This window comes from Verticillium alfalfae, genomic scaffold (genome assembly GCF_000150825.1).
Source record: "Verticillium alfalfae VaMs.102 supercont1.17 genomic scaffold, whole genome shotgun sequence".
Classification (NCBI taxonomy): domain Eukaryota; kingdom Fungi; phylum Ascomycota; class Sordariomycetes; order Glomerellales; family Plectosphaerellaceae; genus Verticillium; species Verticillium alfalfae.
The window spans coordinates 412,884-429,376 of record NW_003315022.1 but is presented as its reverse complement, the minus strand read 5'-3'; the positions used below and the strand labels follow the sequence as shown (position 1 = coordinate 429,376).

The following is a 16,493-nucleotide window of genomic DNA, read 5'->3' as shown; positions in this document are numbered from 1 at the left end:
TTCGAGCGATTTATCATCGTCCACTTAGAACCTCATTTTCGAGCACAAATTACGTAGGAGTCTTTGATGATCACGAATAATGAGGCGGTGGGCATTCCTGAAGGCCTACACTTGAGTGTACTGGCCTCACAGAAGCTTCCGGTAAAGAAAAGTCGAGAAGATATACGAGACACTTGTGTGGGAAGATTCAAGCGCAAACTAAGGAACCTTGAAAAGATGATCTGTGGCAAAAGGCGGTGAGATTTACATCAAAGGTATTCGTAGCAACCCAAGCTGAGGATGTCAACGGCGAAAGGCATCCCTGCCAAGTTCTCGAAATACAAGCCCATGACCTATAAAGCCTTTGGGTTGCTGCCGCATGTATGGTTTGTACCAGATGAAGACATCACTTTGAGTAAGCCGCATTCATCTGGCAATAGCTTCTTCTTATCCCCTCAACCCTCGCCACACACCGGTGCCATGTCTTTCGGCTCGCTCGACAAACGTCACACCACGATGCCTTTCTGTCGTCCCCCATACTCAAATGGACGCGACCACGCCGAAGACATTTCCATTCTTACAGCAGCCTACAGGGTTTCTGTCTCGTCAATTCGGAACCTTGTGCCGGAGTTTCTTCAACTGGCAGATGAACCTCTTATAACATCTCGACTGATCCGGTATGGGAAAAGCTCAGTCGGACCATATTCAGAGTTTGTTCAGCAGGTGGAGGTTTCATATCAGGGTGAAGTATTTGACTTCAACTTGATCCTGATCTTGGACAACGAGAAGGCTATCTTCCTCGGCCGTGAAAAATACGGATTTCCCAAAGTATTTGGAGACATTGACCTGCAATCACCCAATAAGGATCAGAGCGTCTCCGGAATAGCGGAGACCATGGACAAAAAGTCTCGAATTGAGTTTCGATTCATTCCAGCAGGGCCTCAAGATTGCCAGGCTCCGAAATCAACAAAACGGATGCTCAACTTGAGGTACATCCCTTCTCCCCTGCATGGGGAACCTCCTTCGCTTCGCGAGTTAATCCCGGTAACTATGGCGATGAAGTTCCCCGGCATTCGGGCAGGGAAATGTGACATAACATTTTCCAAATCATCACCGATCGACCCATGGACTCAGTTGCGCATCATCAAGCATGAGTACGCTTTTTATGGGGAGGGCGGGAAGGCGGAGCTCGAGGCACGTGAGAAGAGTAGTCTTTAATAATGCAGCCTGTGCTCGACTAAATACCAGTCACACGATAGCAACACAGTAGTTAGGGCGTCTAACATAGTTTACCCAATCATTTGCAAATTCACACGTCTTCTATATAGGGCACCTATGTTCTTGCTTACCTAGATCAAGGGACTATTTCCGATGATCTTAAGTCGCGATGTGATATCTTTCGCATTGCACTACTTCCATTGCCCGCCCGATGGCGGTGATCCACCTAGTGAAGGTCAAATGCCAATGCTAATCGGTTTATTTCTTTTTTGCGGTTGATAGGGATATGTCGGCACTCGTTAATGGTGGCGATATGTCTCAGTCGTTCAAGTAAAATGATTGGTCTGTTCGTATAGGCGCATTTCTTCGCCTGGGCATGGTGACATAGATGAAACAGTTTAACCCCTCGAAGTCTGCTCACGACACACAGTGAGTATCCACCGTTTCGAAGCTCAAGCTCGGATTCTGGTCAAATGATCCTCCACTCTAGGACCAGTATGCATGCTGCATCAACAGCGTAGGCAGAAATAGAGTTCGGATCGGGCCGGAGCAGGTTTTTTGAGGACAAGTTTCTTTTTCCGCTTCTTTACAACGAGACAATGAGTGACATGACGCAGCAGCTTTTGCAGCCCGCTATTCATACATGGGCGATGAACACTCTTGAAGCAGCCAGCCACTCCCCACCGATTAGCTATTACACCGAACCAGTACTTGTATCGTGCTGTGGATTCGAGCCGAAAGATATGTATGGAGAGAGTGCCTCACAGAAGTATTGTGCAATTTTCTTGAACACGCATTTCATTTCTCACTCTCACTCTCTCACCCATCGAATATGGACTGGCTCACCGAAACAACCACACGTTATACGCATGCACAAGCGCCGATTGAGCTGCAAGAAAAAGATGGCACCATATCAAACCTACTTCATATTTGCCAAACGTCTTTGCCACCTTGCAAATTGAACCCTCTTCTTTTCAATGGCCATCTTCAGACCTTTTGGACGACAGTCAACTCGAATGCTCCTCAAGTTCTCTATGAGAGGCGAATATTTACATCAGACAATCCAGACTACGGGGGAAGTTTTGCAGTGGACTTCGCTACAAGCACCTGTCCTGGGTCGGACGACAAATATCCTTTCAGAGCAACATCCTTACACGGCGAAGAAATGGATACCCTTGGCTCCTCGGATGCCAAGCCGCAGCTCATCGTGCTCCATGGCCTTACGGGTGGGTCGCACGAGGCATATGTCCGGCACTCCATAGCTCCTTTAGTCGAAAGCGGGATGTGGGGTGTTTGTGTTGTCAATTCACGAGGCTGCGCCCGAAGTAAACTTACGAGCGGTGTTCTGTACAATGCCAGGGCTACATGGGACATACGACAGGTTGTGACATGGATTAGATTACGGTTTCCTAACAGGCGAATTTTTGGTCTAGGCTTTTCTTTAGGTGCCAACATACTCACCAATGTAAGAAGCCCTCCTGCTTCAACATCCGTGTTTGCTGACGCAATGTCAGTACTGCGGTGAAGAAGGGCCAGGCTGCCATTTGACTGCCGCTGTCGTTTGCTCCAACCCCTTCAACTTGGAGGCTGTGAGTAGGGCTCTTTTACGTACTGTTGTGGGAAGACATGTCTATCTTCGGACACTGGGGGGTAATTTGTTCAAGTCCTGGACTATGATGCCATGCTAACGAAGAATGACGGTAGACATCGTTAAAGAATACGCCCGCGAGAACTCCGAGGAAATCGAGGCTCACACTCAGTTAAACCTTGATGCTATCTTGTCTGTTACGACCCTGACGGAATTTGATAAGGAAGTTCATTGCCAAACATGGGGATATCCAACCGTATTCTCATATTACCGCGATGCATCCTCAAGCGACGCTGTGCTGGCCATCAGGATCCCATTTCTTGCGCTACACGCAGCTGATGATCCGGTATGTTTTATCCAAGCCTATGCTTGCGTGTACTAGAGTATCTGATCGCGATTGTCTCAAGATAGCAGTCGATGAAGCGATTCCGTATGAAGAATTTCAGTGTAACCCTTACACAATTCTGTGTACAACTTCCCGCGGTGGCCACCTAGGATGGTTCGGTTCGCGAGGCGAGCGATGGTATGCTAAAGCGGTAAATGGCTTCTTGAATCGTATGGCTTTCGGTGTCAACACAATAGATCAGGACAGCGTTGGAAGATGCGGCGATGATATTAAGCGGTTTGATCCATTGCGGAGGAAGATGGAGTAAAGCTTCAGATCGATGGCGACGTTGCAAATCCGCTCGCTTCCTACAAGGCCCAGCTGAATGGAATATATGAAGTACCTCAAACCTCTTCCTTAGTTATGCCTATCCAAAGATATGATGATGAGTTTCCTAATTTCCATGCCCTACGATGAAAGAATGCCAACGTTTCCGCCTTGGCTGATGCTGTGGAAAAGGCACACAGGGGGCTACGATGGGGTGTTCTTCCTGGCAGCTTCGCCGATCTTCCAGCAGATGGAGTAGTTCAGCGGGCGTAAGTGAATCCCCGCCGGTAGACTTGAACCACTCCCCGACGAGTAACCCCTGCCGCCGTTGATGATAGGCGGACACACCTGGCTCGGTATCGAAATAGCTGGACAACGCGGACACGCGTATGCGACATAAGATGAATCATCTAGACTTGTGCGCTGGTATGCCATTCAGTCTAGCAAACCAACCATCACTCGCGATAATTCACATGATAATAGAGAATAAGTATGGGGTCCGACACATAAACAACAGGCACCCCGTTTCAGTCCATCGTCGCTGGTGGCGAAGCAGGCGGAGTTGACGCGTTGGTAACCGCAAGTTCTCAAACATCTTCATGGTCAAGATTGATTGTGGGCCTCACTTGAAACCTCGAAAGCAGCTGAAGATATCAGCCGAGTCCCTTATGAATATCCTCGTCAAGACGGTGGAAAAGTCACGATTCAGCAGTCTGTACCCAGGCGCAGTGGCGTGTAGTATATCGAACTCATCCGGATCCGATTCTGCTTCTTGAAGTCTGATCTTGTAAAAACATGCTACTCACCATAAAGGGAACAGGCCATCCAAGCAAATAAGCGAGTAACAGTCAGCACAACAGCGGGCTCTCTAGAGAGCGTAACGGTGGTAACGCTAGGGGACAATTTCCAAGACGAAGTTCATATAGGGCTGCCTAGAACGAAACTGCGATCTAGGTTGTCCCTAGTTAACTGGCGACTGGCGATGTCGGCGGACTTTCCCGCGGCGTGTCTCTCGGTGACAATGAAGCAAAGTTCCGATGATTTCGTCAGGCTCACGAGCTTGAACGCGCTACCTGTTGTTGTGGGGCCGCCAAAGACCAGTTCGAGTTCGACTCGGATTGCGCATGATGTCGCTGGTGTTGCGGCGGGAGTGGTCCCCGTATACGTCATGATGCAGTCTGTTGTTTTGAAACATAAGATACAGGCGATGATTGATCCTGGGTCAACAACCTCTGAATCCAGCCTAGTCTTATGTGAGAGTGGTGCACAAGGGTGTTGTTGTTGTGGGCACAAACCCTAGCTTGTTCGACTTATTCGTGCGAGGGCACTCTGGCATCCAAGCTTCAGCATCTTCGGACAGGCGACACAGTGGCTGCGATCATGGCCGGAAGTTAGCAACCATTTGATGGTGAGGGAGAAGTCCTCTGCCATTGGAAGCATGGATTTACTGAACAAACCAAGATACACGTGAGTACCAAAGTCCACTAAATCAATGCTTTACAGCGCACATTTCACAACGCACCACAACAAAAAACCGGCCGAACAATCGATCAGGTACAAATTAGTCAACAACTCATGCACGTTTGGTTCGCTCCTCAAGCTTATGCCGCACTAGTAACTATTCCTTCTTTGAACGAAGTAGGAGCCATGATTTCGACCTGAATTTCTCACCCTACTAGAATCTTTGGATTGCAGTTTTGCCCGGAAGTCAGAGGCCGTAGTGGCGCGGGTTCAGCCGCCAAGAAGGTTCGCTGATTCCCAAGAATCAAGGTAAGCCGGCCGGCAGCAGCTCACACCTGACAGCAGCGTCCGTCATATGAACCCTCTCGAGCCTGGGTGTGTTACAGTCCCAAAGGCGACCTCCGGGTTTAACCTGGCAATATTTTCTTTGCTGACAAGGATAAAGTTGTCGCGGCTCCCCCTCCTTGACTCAACAGAAGATTGGTAGCATGCAGTTCCGCGAGTAGCCGGTGAAGGCACACGTAGATTTTCTGATCGTTGGGTGGGAGGAACCAGATTTTGCTCAAGGCTCTGTTAAGGGAGCTGGAAGGCATTCCGGCTGCCTGGCTTGATGACTGGCCCCGAAACGCATCTTTTTTACAATGTATGCCATGCAGGCACCCTCGAGAAATTGGGTTCTTTAAAGTAGGCCAACTTGGGTTTAGCTAAGTAGATTGAAGTTCCCCGCATCATACGTTAGTCGACCCCAACTTCACGGGTGCATCTCGTTGGCGGAAACACTCATTCGAGATCCTCCGTGCGCCTCCCCGCAAAATTCAAACTGCCGGCCGGTAGCATCTTGCCGTACCCAGAACTTTCGAAAACGCAGTGCAGGCGGAATGGCAAGCGGAAGATGCCTCAGAGTTGTCCTTTGGAGTCCATCGATTCAAAGTAGCGCGGAACTTGTGCTTTGCTCTTAATATAAAGGTAGCAGCTTTAGCATCAGTTCGAATCTGTGCTTCCTGCGCTGGACTTTTCAGGCTTCTTTTACTATCATCTATTAAACATGCATTTCATACGTTTGTTTCTCCTGGGCACTGGTCTCGGTGTATCAGCGCTCAGCTGCGTCAAGTCACCCTCTCGAACCAAACCTCCGCCAGGAGCGATTGTTGTTGACGCCTCGAAGCAGTACCCCGACAGCTATCCCACCGTAGGGCAGGCTATCGCTGCAATCGAGAACACGACAGCCGAGCATGTCGTTTTCCTTATGCCCGGTATTTACTCCGAGCAGGTGTACATTCCCTCACTTGCCGGTCCACTCAAGCTTCAAGGCTATACAAAAGACTCCCGATCATACTTCGACAACGAGGTTACCATCACGTGCAACCTCTCTCGGCAGACGCCTGGATTGACAAACAACGATCAAACATCCACTGTCCGGCTTTGGACCTCAGATGTCAAGGTCTACAATCTCAATATTGCCAACACCTTTGGACAAGCAGCCACGGGCGGGCAAGCACTGGCTTTAAGCGCACAGAAGACAAACCAGGGTTTCTATGGGTGCAGCTTCACCGGGTTTCAAGACACAATATACGCCAATGAGGGTCGGCAAATCTACGCCAACTCATACATCAATGGCGCCGTCGACTTCGTGTTTGGTTTGCGAGCTTCGGCATGGTTCGAGAATTGTGACATAGAAACTATAGGGCCGGGTTTCATCACAGCAAATGGAAGAGAGTCGGAAGAGAACAAGTCTTTCTACGTGTTCAACCATGCCAACATCACTGGCACGAGCGGTGAGGGGTCAACTGTTTTGGGAAGGCCATGGAGGCCGTTCTCCAGGGTCGTTTTCCAGAACAGCTGGCTCGGCAACGTTGTCAAAGCGGCAGGCTGGTCGGCATGGGATGCGACACAGAGCGTTGCCAATATCTTTTACCGGGAATACGTCAACACAGGGCCAGGCGCAATCGGACCGCGTGTTGAGTTTGCAGGCTCATTGGATGCACCAGTGCAGCCTGTAACCATTCTCGGACACGGGTTTGAGACTGAGTGGTGGGTTGACACCACATACTTGTGAGATGCACGAACTATTTCAGTGTAGAAGCATTGTATCTAAGGATGATTATGGTACTACATCGGCACTCTGGCTGCCGTTTTTCGCCAGAACTCACACCTCTTGCCAAGATGCTCAAGCTTGGCTGTGCTTAGTCCACTGTCCTTGATAACCCATTCGCTACCGGTGTCGAGCGCAGGAACCCCGGCAATGTCGGGAGGCGACAGTTTGAGAGCATTCGGGTCACCCGTCATGAAGAAGGATGCGAAAGCGCCTGTTTTTCCCCCATAAGCTTATGGTCAATGCTCTGCGAGTGAATGTGAACGTACCTGTGTAAGCTTGATACCTGGCAGGATCCGACCGCTGAATAGCGTTTATCTGATTCCACTGCGACACATCAGTATTGTGTTTGTCAACATTTTTAAACTACTTACCCAAACTGTGTCACTCGCATGCTTTGATGGGCTCATTGAATACTCGCCAAGCCAGCCGCCATCCTTTGCAGATCCAGAGAACCAATAGGCAGGGCAGGTGAGGACGACATCTCGGTAGATCTGACCGGCACGGACGTACGTTGTGCTGTACTCGATGGTCTCCGTTGTGCCTTCTGCTGGGTAGTGTCTCTTCACAGCCTCGATTTCGCACGTCTTGAACCCAGGTAGAAATCCGCGGAGCCATGTATCAAAGGACTCGGCGCTTGAATTGTAAGGAGGCGACCCGGCATCCGTTGCACCTTGGAAACCGGGAGGGATGAAGTTCTCGCCTTCTTGGGTGTTATGCATGGCAAAAGCCAGATTCATGTTAACATGACCCTTGGCTGTGGCCTGCGAAAGCGGTTCGCGCAAGAAATCACCATCAATGACAGGACCCCACGTAAAAGTTGACGTGTTGTACTGTTGCGAGGTCGACAGGAAACGGCTTGCGTCGCGGATGGTCTGGACGTCAGCCTTCTTGAGACATGCGAGACTGTTAGGTCCTGCACATCCAGTTCTCGCAGCCAGCTCATCGTAGAGGTCCTGTGCTTCGTTGCTGTCGTGCTTGTATGTTTTGGGCCAGAAAGGACTGCTAGCCATGGCCTTATGGAAGAGTTTTTGCTTTCCCCCGCGCCCAAGTGCCTGTGCCAGAACACTTCCACCACCAGCTGACTGTCCCCAGACTGTCACATTGTCGGGATTGCCGCCAAATTGGGCAATGTATTTCTTCGTCCACTTGAGCACAGCTTCCTGGTCTAGAAGACCCGGATTGAGATCCGATAGGGGGTCCTCCGCAACCTCCCTGCCAGGAAGGAATCCAAATGCGTTTGTGCGATAGTTGGGGTAGATAAACAACATGTCGGACGATGTCGACACATTGAGAATAGGGTACGCAGAAGGTGGGATGTTAAAAGAGGCTGAGCCCTGAATAAACCCACCACCGTAGAATGTTACCACGACTGGCTTCAGGGGTTGATCGCGAGTCCAGGGCCGTGAGTAGAGTCCCAGGTAGAGGCAATCCTCTGAACCGTTGACCTATTCAAGTCAGCTCCGGAAGCACACATGTAAAGATGTCACAATACGTACGGTGCGCTGCGGGCACATATCAAATGGTCGACTAGAATCATACGGGTCCTCTAGAACTGGTAGAGGAGGCTGCGGGCCGCGGAATCTGTTCTCGCCGACAGGAGGCGCTGCGAAAGGAATCCTCTGCCAGTACGAAATGTTGTACCTCTCTGAGTAAGCTCCCTTGAATGTTCCGTAGTCAAGGCTAGCAAGGAGCTGTGGCGACTGGGCTTGTTGCCCCTGTGCACCGTGGCACGCGAGCAAAACGGAAATCGTATATACAAGAAAGGACAACATTGTCATTTGCGATGTACTGGCCTGCGAAGTCGAGGAAGCCCTTCGCAACGGGCAGCAAAATGGCGCCGTTATATGCTGCCCAGGCTAAGGACCACGCAGTCCCCCTTTGTTAAGATCCGACCATCCGGATCCTTAATCATCTTCGTCTCTTCGGCACCATCGATCGCCGACCCCAGGTTTAGTCTTGTGGGGGAGCCACCTTGGCCGTCCAACCACTGGGTGAATGCGGGGTAGCTGTTCCTGGGGACATGGGGTAAGGGTATGCTGTTCGGTCCATCACCTCCCGAGCATCCATGACGACAATTTCCCGTCCCAAACGTGGCTTAAAGTGGTGAAGAGCCTCGGTTCGAGACGAACACTCCGTGTGGAAACAGAGGCCGAGGAGTTCTTTCAGAAGCAGTATAACATATGGAAGGTTACACAGCCATGCATTGTAAGGTGACCTGTTTCAGGCCGGCAACCGCATGAAGGCTCTTTTCGGAAACTCGATGAGCCGTTGAAAGAAGTGGTAAACATCGCGGGTTGATCAATAAGGACAGATGTCTTCGGCAACTGAGTGTCGGAAATATCGAACGCAGGCCGCGAGGGTAGCGACTGGGTTCCAAGAGCTGATAAGCCTCACTCGCTCGTGTTTCAGGGGTTATCCCACAGGGCAGGAAAGTGCCTGGAACTCAGCTACGGGAGGTGCTGAGCACGTGGGCCACCTGGCCCCAGGTGAATGACACTGACAAGGTGAAAGCCAGCGACTGACAGCTTGCAGAGAGCGGCTAGATGAGCGACCGGAGGCTTGACAGTCCGGGACAGGGCGTCGCTCATATTGGACACTGTTCTACGCGAGGAATGAAATCCCTCAAGCTAGACTATCAGTCAATGCACGGCTCGAACTACCCTTGGAAAACTCTGACCATAGGAACGTAGGCGGGCCAATGAGATTTTAGACCCTGATGTACTCTGTCAGTCAGAACAGGGTACTCTTTGTGGGGCCTTTTAGATGGGTTTTCCGCCTCTGGCACCCAACATTCGGGCCCAGCCGAGTGGTCAAGATGCGAGCACGCCGAACGCCACGCCATGTGTTCGCGGAGATTTGTTCTTTGGACCTGTTTGCTCCCTTGTATGAGCTCCCGCCTCTTTACTCATGCTGATACCTCAGAAGAAGTTCCGTGGTCGGGGGTGTGTCACCTAGTGCAATATCGCGACTCAGAAACCCTCACCTTGAATCATGCATCTGGCCTGATGTATGATGGAGTCCTTACCCTGGTCATCCCGAATAAGCTTTCAAAAGTGTCTATCTATCCGTATTCTAGACCCTGAATGTCACCACGTCTACCGGCTCCGCAAAGCTTTGCCTCGAATCAGCATGCTCGAGACCAACAAGGTCCATGGCGACCATCCTCTTTGCTTAGCTAGCGGCCTGCTTAGTCGTGCTCCCGTCATCGGGACGTTGATCTGATAAGATGAGATGGACCCAATCTTAGTCCATGCCAGCTTTCCTTAAAAGGACGGAGTACCTGCGGTTGTGAGAGACGTCGAGCCGAGCACAATCATCAGCTTCCATCTAACTGGCAAAATGGCTTCTGTCGGTCAAAAGATCCGGAGTGCGTGGGATGAGACACTTGACCATGGCAAGTAGCAACAGAGCTGACTTTGGGCAAGACTTTTTCCTGGGTGACACCACGGACAGTAAAGAAGAGAGGCGACTCGTCAGGAAGCTAGGTGAATGCTAAGGCCACCAACACAACTCCAAAGCTAACAGCATGTGCTAGACTTCTTTATTATGGTACGGCCTGCGGTTGTCTAGGCAGATTTGTTCGCTAATCCCTCACAGACTTACTGCTGTCTAAGTTACTTCTTTAATTACCTCGGTTAGTGACTACTTTGCATGGAGCCGAAGCACCAGCTTACAATGGGGAAGACCGAGCAGCGTTTGCGAATGCCTATGTAAGCCCAAATTGGTGTCGCCGCAATCAGCCTTGCCTGATATTCGGATAGGTTGCCGGCCTCCGCGAAGCCCTTGACATGCGCGGCATTGATTATAACAAGGTCCTTTCTCTGACCACTGCTGGGTATGAAAATGGCGAACCTTGTCCCAGGTACAAGCGCGGCTGACCCTGGAGAAGAATGGCTGTCGGGCAACTTCCTCATGGTATCATAATACAAAAGGTGGCGCCAAGGATATGGTTCCCTTCCATGGTTGTCGTCTGGGCTGGCTTGACGGTATGGTTTTGATTGGCAAAATACTGGCGTATTGGTGACTAATGAATGAAGATGGCCAGCGCAGCTGTGAAAACCGTGACCCAGCTTTGCGTCATTCGTTTCTTTCTTGGCTTGGCTGAGGGAAGCACGTATGCGGGCACCATCTACATCATCGGGGCCTGGTATAAGCCTGAAGAAATCGCCAAGCGAACTGCTCTGTTCACTGCATCAGGCCAGGTAGGCACCATGTTTGCAGGTGTCATGATGGCCGCTATCCACAGGGGTATGAAAGGGCTTGGTGGCCTTGGAGGTTGGCAATGGGTGTTCTTGATCGGTAAGCAGGACGGTTGCACCACAATTTATAAAGACGCTGACAAGCCTCAAAGACGGTATCATCACACTGCCAATTGCAGTGTTTGGCTTCATGTACTTCCCTGATACTCCGGGAAAGACCAAAGCCAACTACATCTCCGAAAAAGAAAAACAGCTAGCCGTTGCAAGATTACCACCCATCAAGGAGGACGGGCACAACATCCATCCCGTCTCTCTCTTCAAGCGTGTATTCGCAAACCCTATCTTGTAGGACCCGATCTCATCAAGGATATGTCGTACAAGCTGACCCTATCACAGCTGGGTTTTGTTCTTCTGGTCTCCAGTGTGCGCCAGTATAGAGGGGTTCCCTTTCCAGAACACCTTTTTGTTATGGCTGAAGTACCATGACGATTCTTTCACGCAGACTCAGATCAACACATATCCCCTGGGCGTCCAGGCTGTTGGCATCGTGTCGAATATGCTTGCGGCCTGGCACATGGACGCCACTGGCCAGCGCATTCCGATGGCTATTCTTGCGTCTCTTTTGCAGGTCATCGTCGGAGCCATGCTGCTCGTCCCATCGTTGCCTTTTGGAGCTACCTTTTTTGCCTACTACCTCGCCGGATCAGCCTATATGGTCAATCCCCTGATCTTTGGTTGGGCCAGTATCATTCTGCAGAGGAGCGGCGACGACGCCATGCGCAGCGTTACGATTTACTCTATGAACATTGGTTCAATGGTTTTATGGACATTCTGGGGCATCGTATTCTACTCAGCTGCCGATGCGCCATACTGGAAGAAGGGTTGCATCTCCTTGCTCTGCTGTTGCGGTGTCATGCTTGCATATATGTGGGCAGTCTTCAAGGTATGATACAGAAATGAGAAATTAACGTGATGAGTGCTTACGAAGCTTCAGGTGGACAAATTCACAGCGAAGAAATACGCTGACCGCATGGTTCCCGCAAAGGCTGGGGAGAAGGACTCAAACGCGACTTTTCCAGAAGGCAATGAGAAGCACGCACAGCAGAATGTCCAGGAGAAGCAAATCTGAATGCTGGACTCTTACAATGCCTATTTGGTACGCAGACTTGCGCTCAAGGTTTGGAGACCCTTACTTTTGGACAGAGCAACAAGCGCCAGTGTGACGTTCTAATTTCAGGGGAGACACGAAGACGCTGGGAGTTCATCGCGCCAGCAGAGGCAGAAATATGAGGGCTCAGCATTGTTGCCGAAGAATAAGCCGAGTATCAAGAGAAACACGAAACTTTCATGGGATGACGGACGAAAAGCAAATGGAACACAATATTTATCATTAAACCTTGCACCTAACACTCGTCAATTTACACCTGACGGCGACCTGCTTAACCATCGCCTTAATTCAAGCAAAAGGCACCAGCAATGCCGCGAAAAATCTGCCAGAAACTGTCTATTGAGGACGGCTTGCTCTTCTGTGGCTTCATTACAATGCCAATGTACATAGAACTAGAAACAAAACATGTGCAAATACCAGCGATTCCCATTGAAATTTCAAGCAGCTTCAAAGCAGCCATTCTCCAAGACATTTGCAAACAGATTGCAACGAGAAGTAGGTAATTTGGGCACTTCGTGACTCTTACCTCGGCAGTGATTTTCAATCACATCAAATCTTACGCACTGCTTCGCGCAGATTCATTGCACAGTCTATTAGTGAGAAAAAACCACATTACACTGCCAGGCGAGCTCAGTTGAACGGGTGTGTTAATCATGATGTTTTGGATATTTTTACCACCACCAGTCAACGATCTCTTTACCGGCTGCGAGATGCCGCTAACTTTGAGCCGACAAGCACATGACCGCTTTCCTTGGTTTTCCCACCCTTTATCCAAGAGATCCTGTCGCGGGGCTAGATCTGAGCATCGCCTTAATGGCCCGGGGCCTGTCATGTCCGCCGCCCGATGGCAAACCTCTCCCGATCGATGACGAAATGCTACAGCGCAAGATGCAGCGCAGCAGCCCCGGGACTTGTTTGCACTAGTGAGAGCTGAAATGGGCCTTACATGTGGGTCTTTTCCAGTGCAGCGCCCTGATTGGCGTAGGATGGTTTCCCTGTAGTCATGGTCGTCTCACCTCGGTGCTACGGGACATTTCTGGCGCACGCGAAGTACATGTATGCCTCAGAGCAGAGTTTAGAAGCAAAATTCCGCAAGTGGGATCTCGAGCGGCGTCAAGGCATGCGACGCTTGCCCAGAACAGGCAGGTCGGATGTCTGAGACGTGCAGATCGCGGTCATGGACGGGCCGCTATAGGCTAACACGAGAGGCAGAACTCGTCTGTCTCCGCCGTGCTTGCATTGGCTGCGATGGGAAAGCCCAGGTGGCCAAGGCAGCCTTGGTGTCCTGGGCTTAGACTATGCCATACGACAGTGGGAAACGCGCTGCACCAGTATCTTACAGCCATGGCAATCCAATGGTCAACGACAAGAAGCGACAAGAAAGGATCAAGTTGCCAATGGCGCCACCCGCGAAACTCATGAGCTTGTCTGGACGTACGCTGTCTTGTCGTATGTCCGGCAGTCAGGATCCCTCCGTGTTGTTGCTGATGCTCACATCCTTTCCCCAAGCCCTGCGTCATTATCCATAGATTGCAACCCGCTTCTTGCTTCCTGGGTGCTTTACGTACGCACACGAGCACATGATAACCTCCAGGCTTCAAGCGGGGCAAGATGGGTCGTGCGACTCGTAACGCCTCTGACGACACTGTACGATGCAGGTTTGTGCTGTGTGTGGGGGAGCCAGGATGTGGGCGGTGCGATCCTCCTCCGTTGGAATTTACACTCCTGCAACTGGTTGCCTCCCTGTCTCTTCATTACACTAGGAGAGCGAACCGGGGGGTCGGCGACCCTGGCCTCATTAAGCTAACGGCTGAAAGGACTTTCGCTGCCTCCAGCATCGACAAGCCTCGTGTTGGCGATGTACCCTTGTCAAACGCCAAGAAAGCTGGTCGTGTGCTTGCTGGCGCGCTATCAAGATGCTTCCGCGGTCGCAACCCGCCGAAAGGCGATGCCCACATTATGGCTCATTGTCTTGCAACATGGGCATTTGGGCTGGCCCACCCGAGGGAGCAGAGACTTTTACCTAGGCTGAGCGAACTGGAAGCGACTCTATCTTAACGCGTGGTGAGGTGACACATGGTGGCAACGTCGAGGCCAGAACTGCTCACGTGGTAATCAAGCCGCATGAGCTGATCAGACTGGCTCGATAGAGGCAACAAAAGAAACCGGGGGAGGGGGCGGGTAGACCGACACGGGTGCCGTGACGCTGCGAACATGGATACAATCCCGATCAAGTGACCGGCGGCTAGGTATGATTGATACCGACCGACCGGCAGTTCGCCAGAGACTGCCTTGCCTGCCTTGCCGGCCTTGCCTGCCTTGCCGGCCTTTCTGCCTGCAATCTCTTGCGTCCTACTGTACTATTGTTCTGGGCGTAATCTGCGTCGAATCCTGACGTGTGGTGGCAGGTGGGTATCACTGCGCCGCTTTCTATTGGTGTCACTCAGGACTGTCATTCGAGGGCCAGCAGCAAGTGAAAGCTTAGGACGCGTGCGGCCAGGCTGCCCCACGTCTTGAGCAGCCCTGAAAGATTCATTTAACAAAGAAAGAAACACAGGGCTTGGGCTGCGTGGGGAATAGACCCTTATCCCCCATCTACCTCCGCTACGTCTATGCGTGTACTGCCAATGTAATGTCTCCAGGCGTCCATGTCGACGACTGAGTCTGGAGGCAGGGCAAGTATTCGACGGGGTGCGCGACACTTGGCGCACCATACCATATGCAGTCTGGATGCAGAGTTTTCCCCCCTTTGGGACCAAGATCCAATCCATCCAGTCAGGCCAGCCCAGGCTAGTAATCAGTCCGGTCAATTGGAATCCAGCTTCAGTGCCAACCCCCAGGGGCCCCCATGGTGGACCGATGGGGTCACTTAGCTTGGGCCTCAGCTCCACGCGGACCAACGTACCATGGACGGCCAAGAAGACCGACCCACGGCTTACAGTGGACGAAGAGAAGGTAGCAGGCCCTGAGACCTCCCTCGGGCGACCTCTTCAGGGGGCCGACCGGGTGGGTACTTGGCCACCACCGGCGCCGTGCCGAGTCCCGTTTTTTCTTGACGTCCACCATAGAGATGCCCATGTTGCTTGTCGCTGTCGCTGTAGCTGAAGAGTAGGCGGGAAGCAGTACGTCGTACGTCGTGCTGCGGATCGGATCCTGGCAACCTGGCAGACGAGAAATGCTGATCAGGGTTGTATTTGTCTCTCAACCGTCTCCCTGTGTACATAATGTCGCACCCATCCCCCCAGCCGAAGTGCACGCGGCCGTGTCGCAGTTCATTATTCTTCTCTTGCTCGCATTCCTGAGTCTGAGACCCGAACCGCACGCAGCTTCCATTTGCGCGCGTCGGCTCATTAACCATCCCTCGTGCGATTTGATCGTCCTCTTTTGTCCTGTTTTAATACAGCATACCTTGTCTTCCTTCTCCATCATCTACCCTCATCAATAGCAGCATCTCCTGCCCACCATGGCGGCACCACCCAAAGATTTCGACACTGGGCCACAGCCCCTTGGGGCTACCCAAGAGAAAGGCCAGTCCCTGCGCGCTAACAGCAGCGACGGTGAGCTTCGCGAGGGCGTTATTGAGCGCGACAACGCCGACCAGCTCCAGCGACATCTCGGCAATCGTCAGATCCAGCTGATCGCGATTGGCGGCTCCATCGGTACTGCCCTCTTCGTCAGCATCGGCACTGGTCTCCAGCGCGGCGGGCCAGCTTCTCTCTTCCTCGGTTACCTCACTCAGTCCATTGTGCTCGCATGCGTCAGCAACGGCTTGGCCGAGATGTGTGTCTACATGCCCATCTCTGGCGCCTTCATCCGCTTCGCCGGCAAGTGGGTGGACGAAGCTTGGGGATTCATGGCTGGTTGGAACTTTTTCTTCTATGAAGCCTTCCTGATCCCCTTTGAGATTGCGGCCCTGAACCTAGTGCTCGGCTTTTGGCGTGACGATATTCCTGAAGCTGCTGTGTGTGTTGGATGCATCGTGTTGTACGCCTTGCTCAATGTCGTCGCCGTCAAGTACTTTGGGTAAGTCTCAGTGGCAGGAGAGACGACGAAGCAGAGCGTCCATGAACCCCGATGAAAGACGGGCCTCGAACGCCGCAAGACCCTCCCCGTATACAATGCTGACGACGTCT

At 51.7% G+C, this 16,493-nt stretch overlaps 6 protein-coding genes across 6 annotated transcripts; 4 read left to right on the top strand and 2 right to left on the bottom strand.

Annotated features, from left to right (window-relative positions):
• Positions 1-495: 495 nt before the first annotated feature.
• On the top strand, positions 496-1,197 carry VDBG_09992 (decarboxylase DEC1; the record flags this gene model as incomplete). The annotated part of the gene is made up of 1 exon (XM_002999906.1): positions 496-1,197. One exon carries the CDS (start codon positions 496-498, stop codon positions 1,195-1,197), a length of 702 nt encoding a protein of 233 aa, XP_002999952.1.
• Positions 1,198-2,891: 1,694 nt separating this feature from the next.
• VDBG_09991 (medium-chain fatty acid ethyl ester synthase/esterase) lies at positions 2,892-3,710 on the top strand (the record flags this gene model as incomplete). The annotated part of the gene is made up of 2 exons (XM_002999905.1): positions 2,892-3,131; positions 3,591-3,710. 2 exons carry the CDS (start codon positions 2,892-2,894, stop codon positions 3,708-3,710), a joined length of 360 nt encoding a protein of 119 aa, XP_002999951.1.
• A 3,297-nt stretch (positions 3,711-7,007) lies between these two features.
• On the bottom strand, positions 7,008-8,765 carry VDBG_09990 (carboxylesterase; the record flags this gene model as incomplete). Its single annotated transcript, XM_002999904.1, has 4 exons — positions 7,008-7,204; positions 7,260-7,317; positions 7,365-8,438; positions 8,490-8,765. 4 exons carry the CDS (start codon positions 8,763-8,765, stop codon positions 7,008-7,010), a joined length of 1,605 nt encoding a protein of 534 aa, XP_002999950.1.
• Positions 8,766-10,308: 1,543 nt separating this feature from the next.
• VDBG_09989 (pantothenate transporter liz1) lies at positions 10,309-12,321 on the top strand (the record flags this gene model as incomplete). Its single annotated transcript, XM_002999903.1, has 11 exons — positions 10,309-10,360; positions 10,419-10,478; positions 10,529-10,542; positions 10,591-10,627; positions 10,678-10,703; positions 10,755-10,828; positions 10,883-10,979; positions 11,031-11,292; positions 11,345-11,537; positions 11,589-11,757; positions 12,187-12,321. The coding sequence occupies 11 exons, from the start codon at positions 10,333-10,335 to the stop codon at positions 12,319-12,321; spliced, it is 1,095 nt and encodes a 364-aa protein (XP_002999949.1).
• Positions 12,322-14,414: 2,093 nt separating this feature from the next.
• VDBG_09988 (predicted protein) lies at positions 14,415-15,438 on the bottom strand (the record flags this gene model as incomplete). The annotated part of the gene is made up of 2 exons (XM_002999902.1): positions 14,415-14,715; positions 15,266-15,438. The coding sequence occupies 2 exons, from the start codon at positions 15,436-15,438 to the stop codon at positions 14,415-14,417; spliced, it is 474 nt and encodes a 157-aa protein (XP_002999948.1).
• Positions 15,439-15,622: 184 nt separating this feature from the next.
• Positions 15,623-16,387, top strand: VDBG_09987 (general amino acid permease AGP2; the record flags this gene model as incomplete). The annotated part of the gene is made up of 1 exon (XM_002999901.1): positions 15,623-16,387. One exon carries the CDS (start codon positions 15,824-15,826, stop codon positions 16,385-16,387), a length of 564 nt encoding a protein of 187 aa, XP_002999947.1.
• Positions 16,388-16,493: the final 106 nt, after the last annotated feature.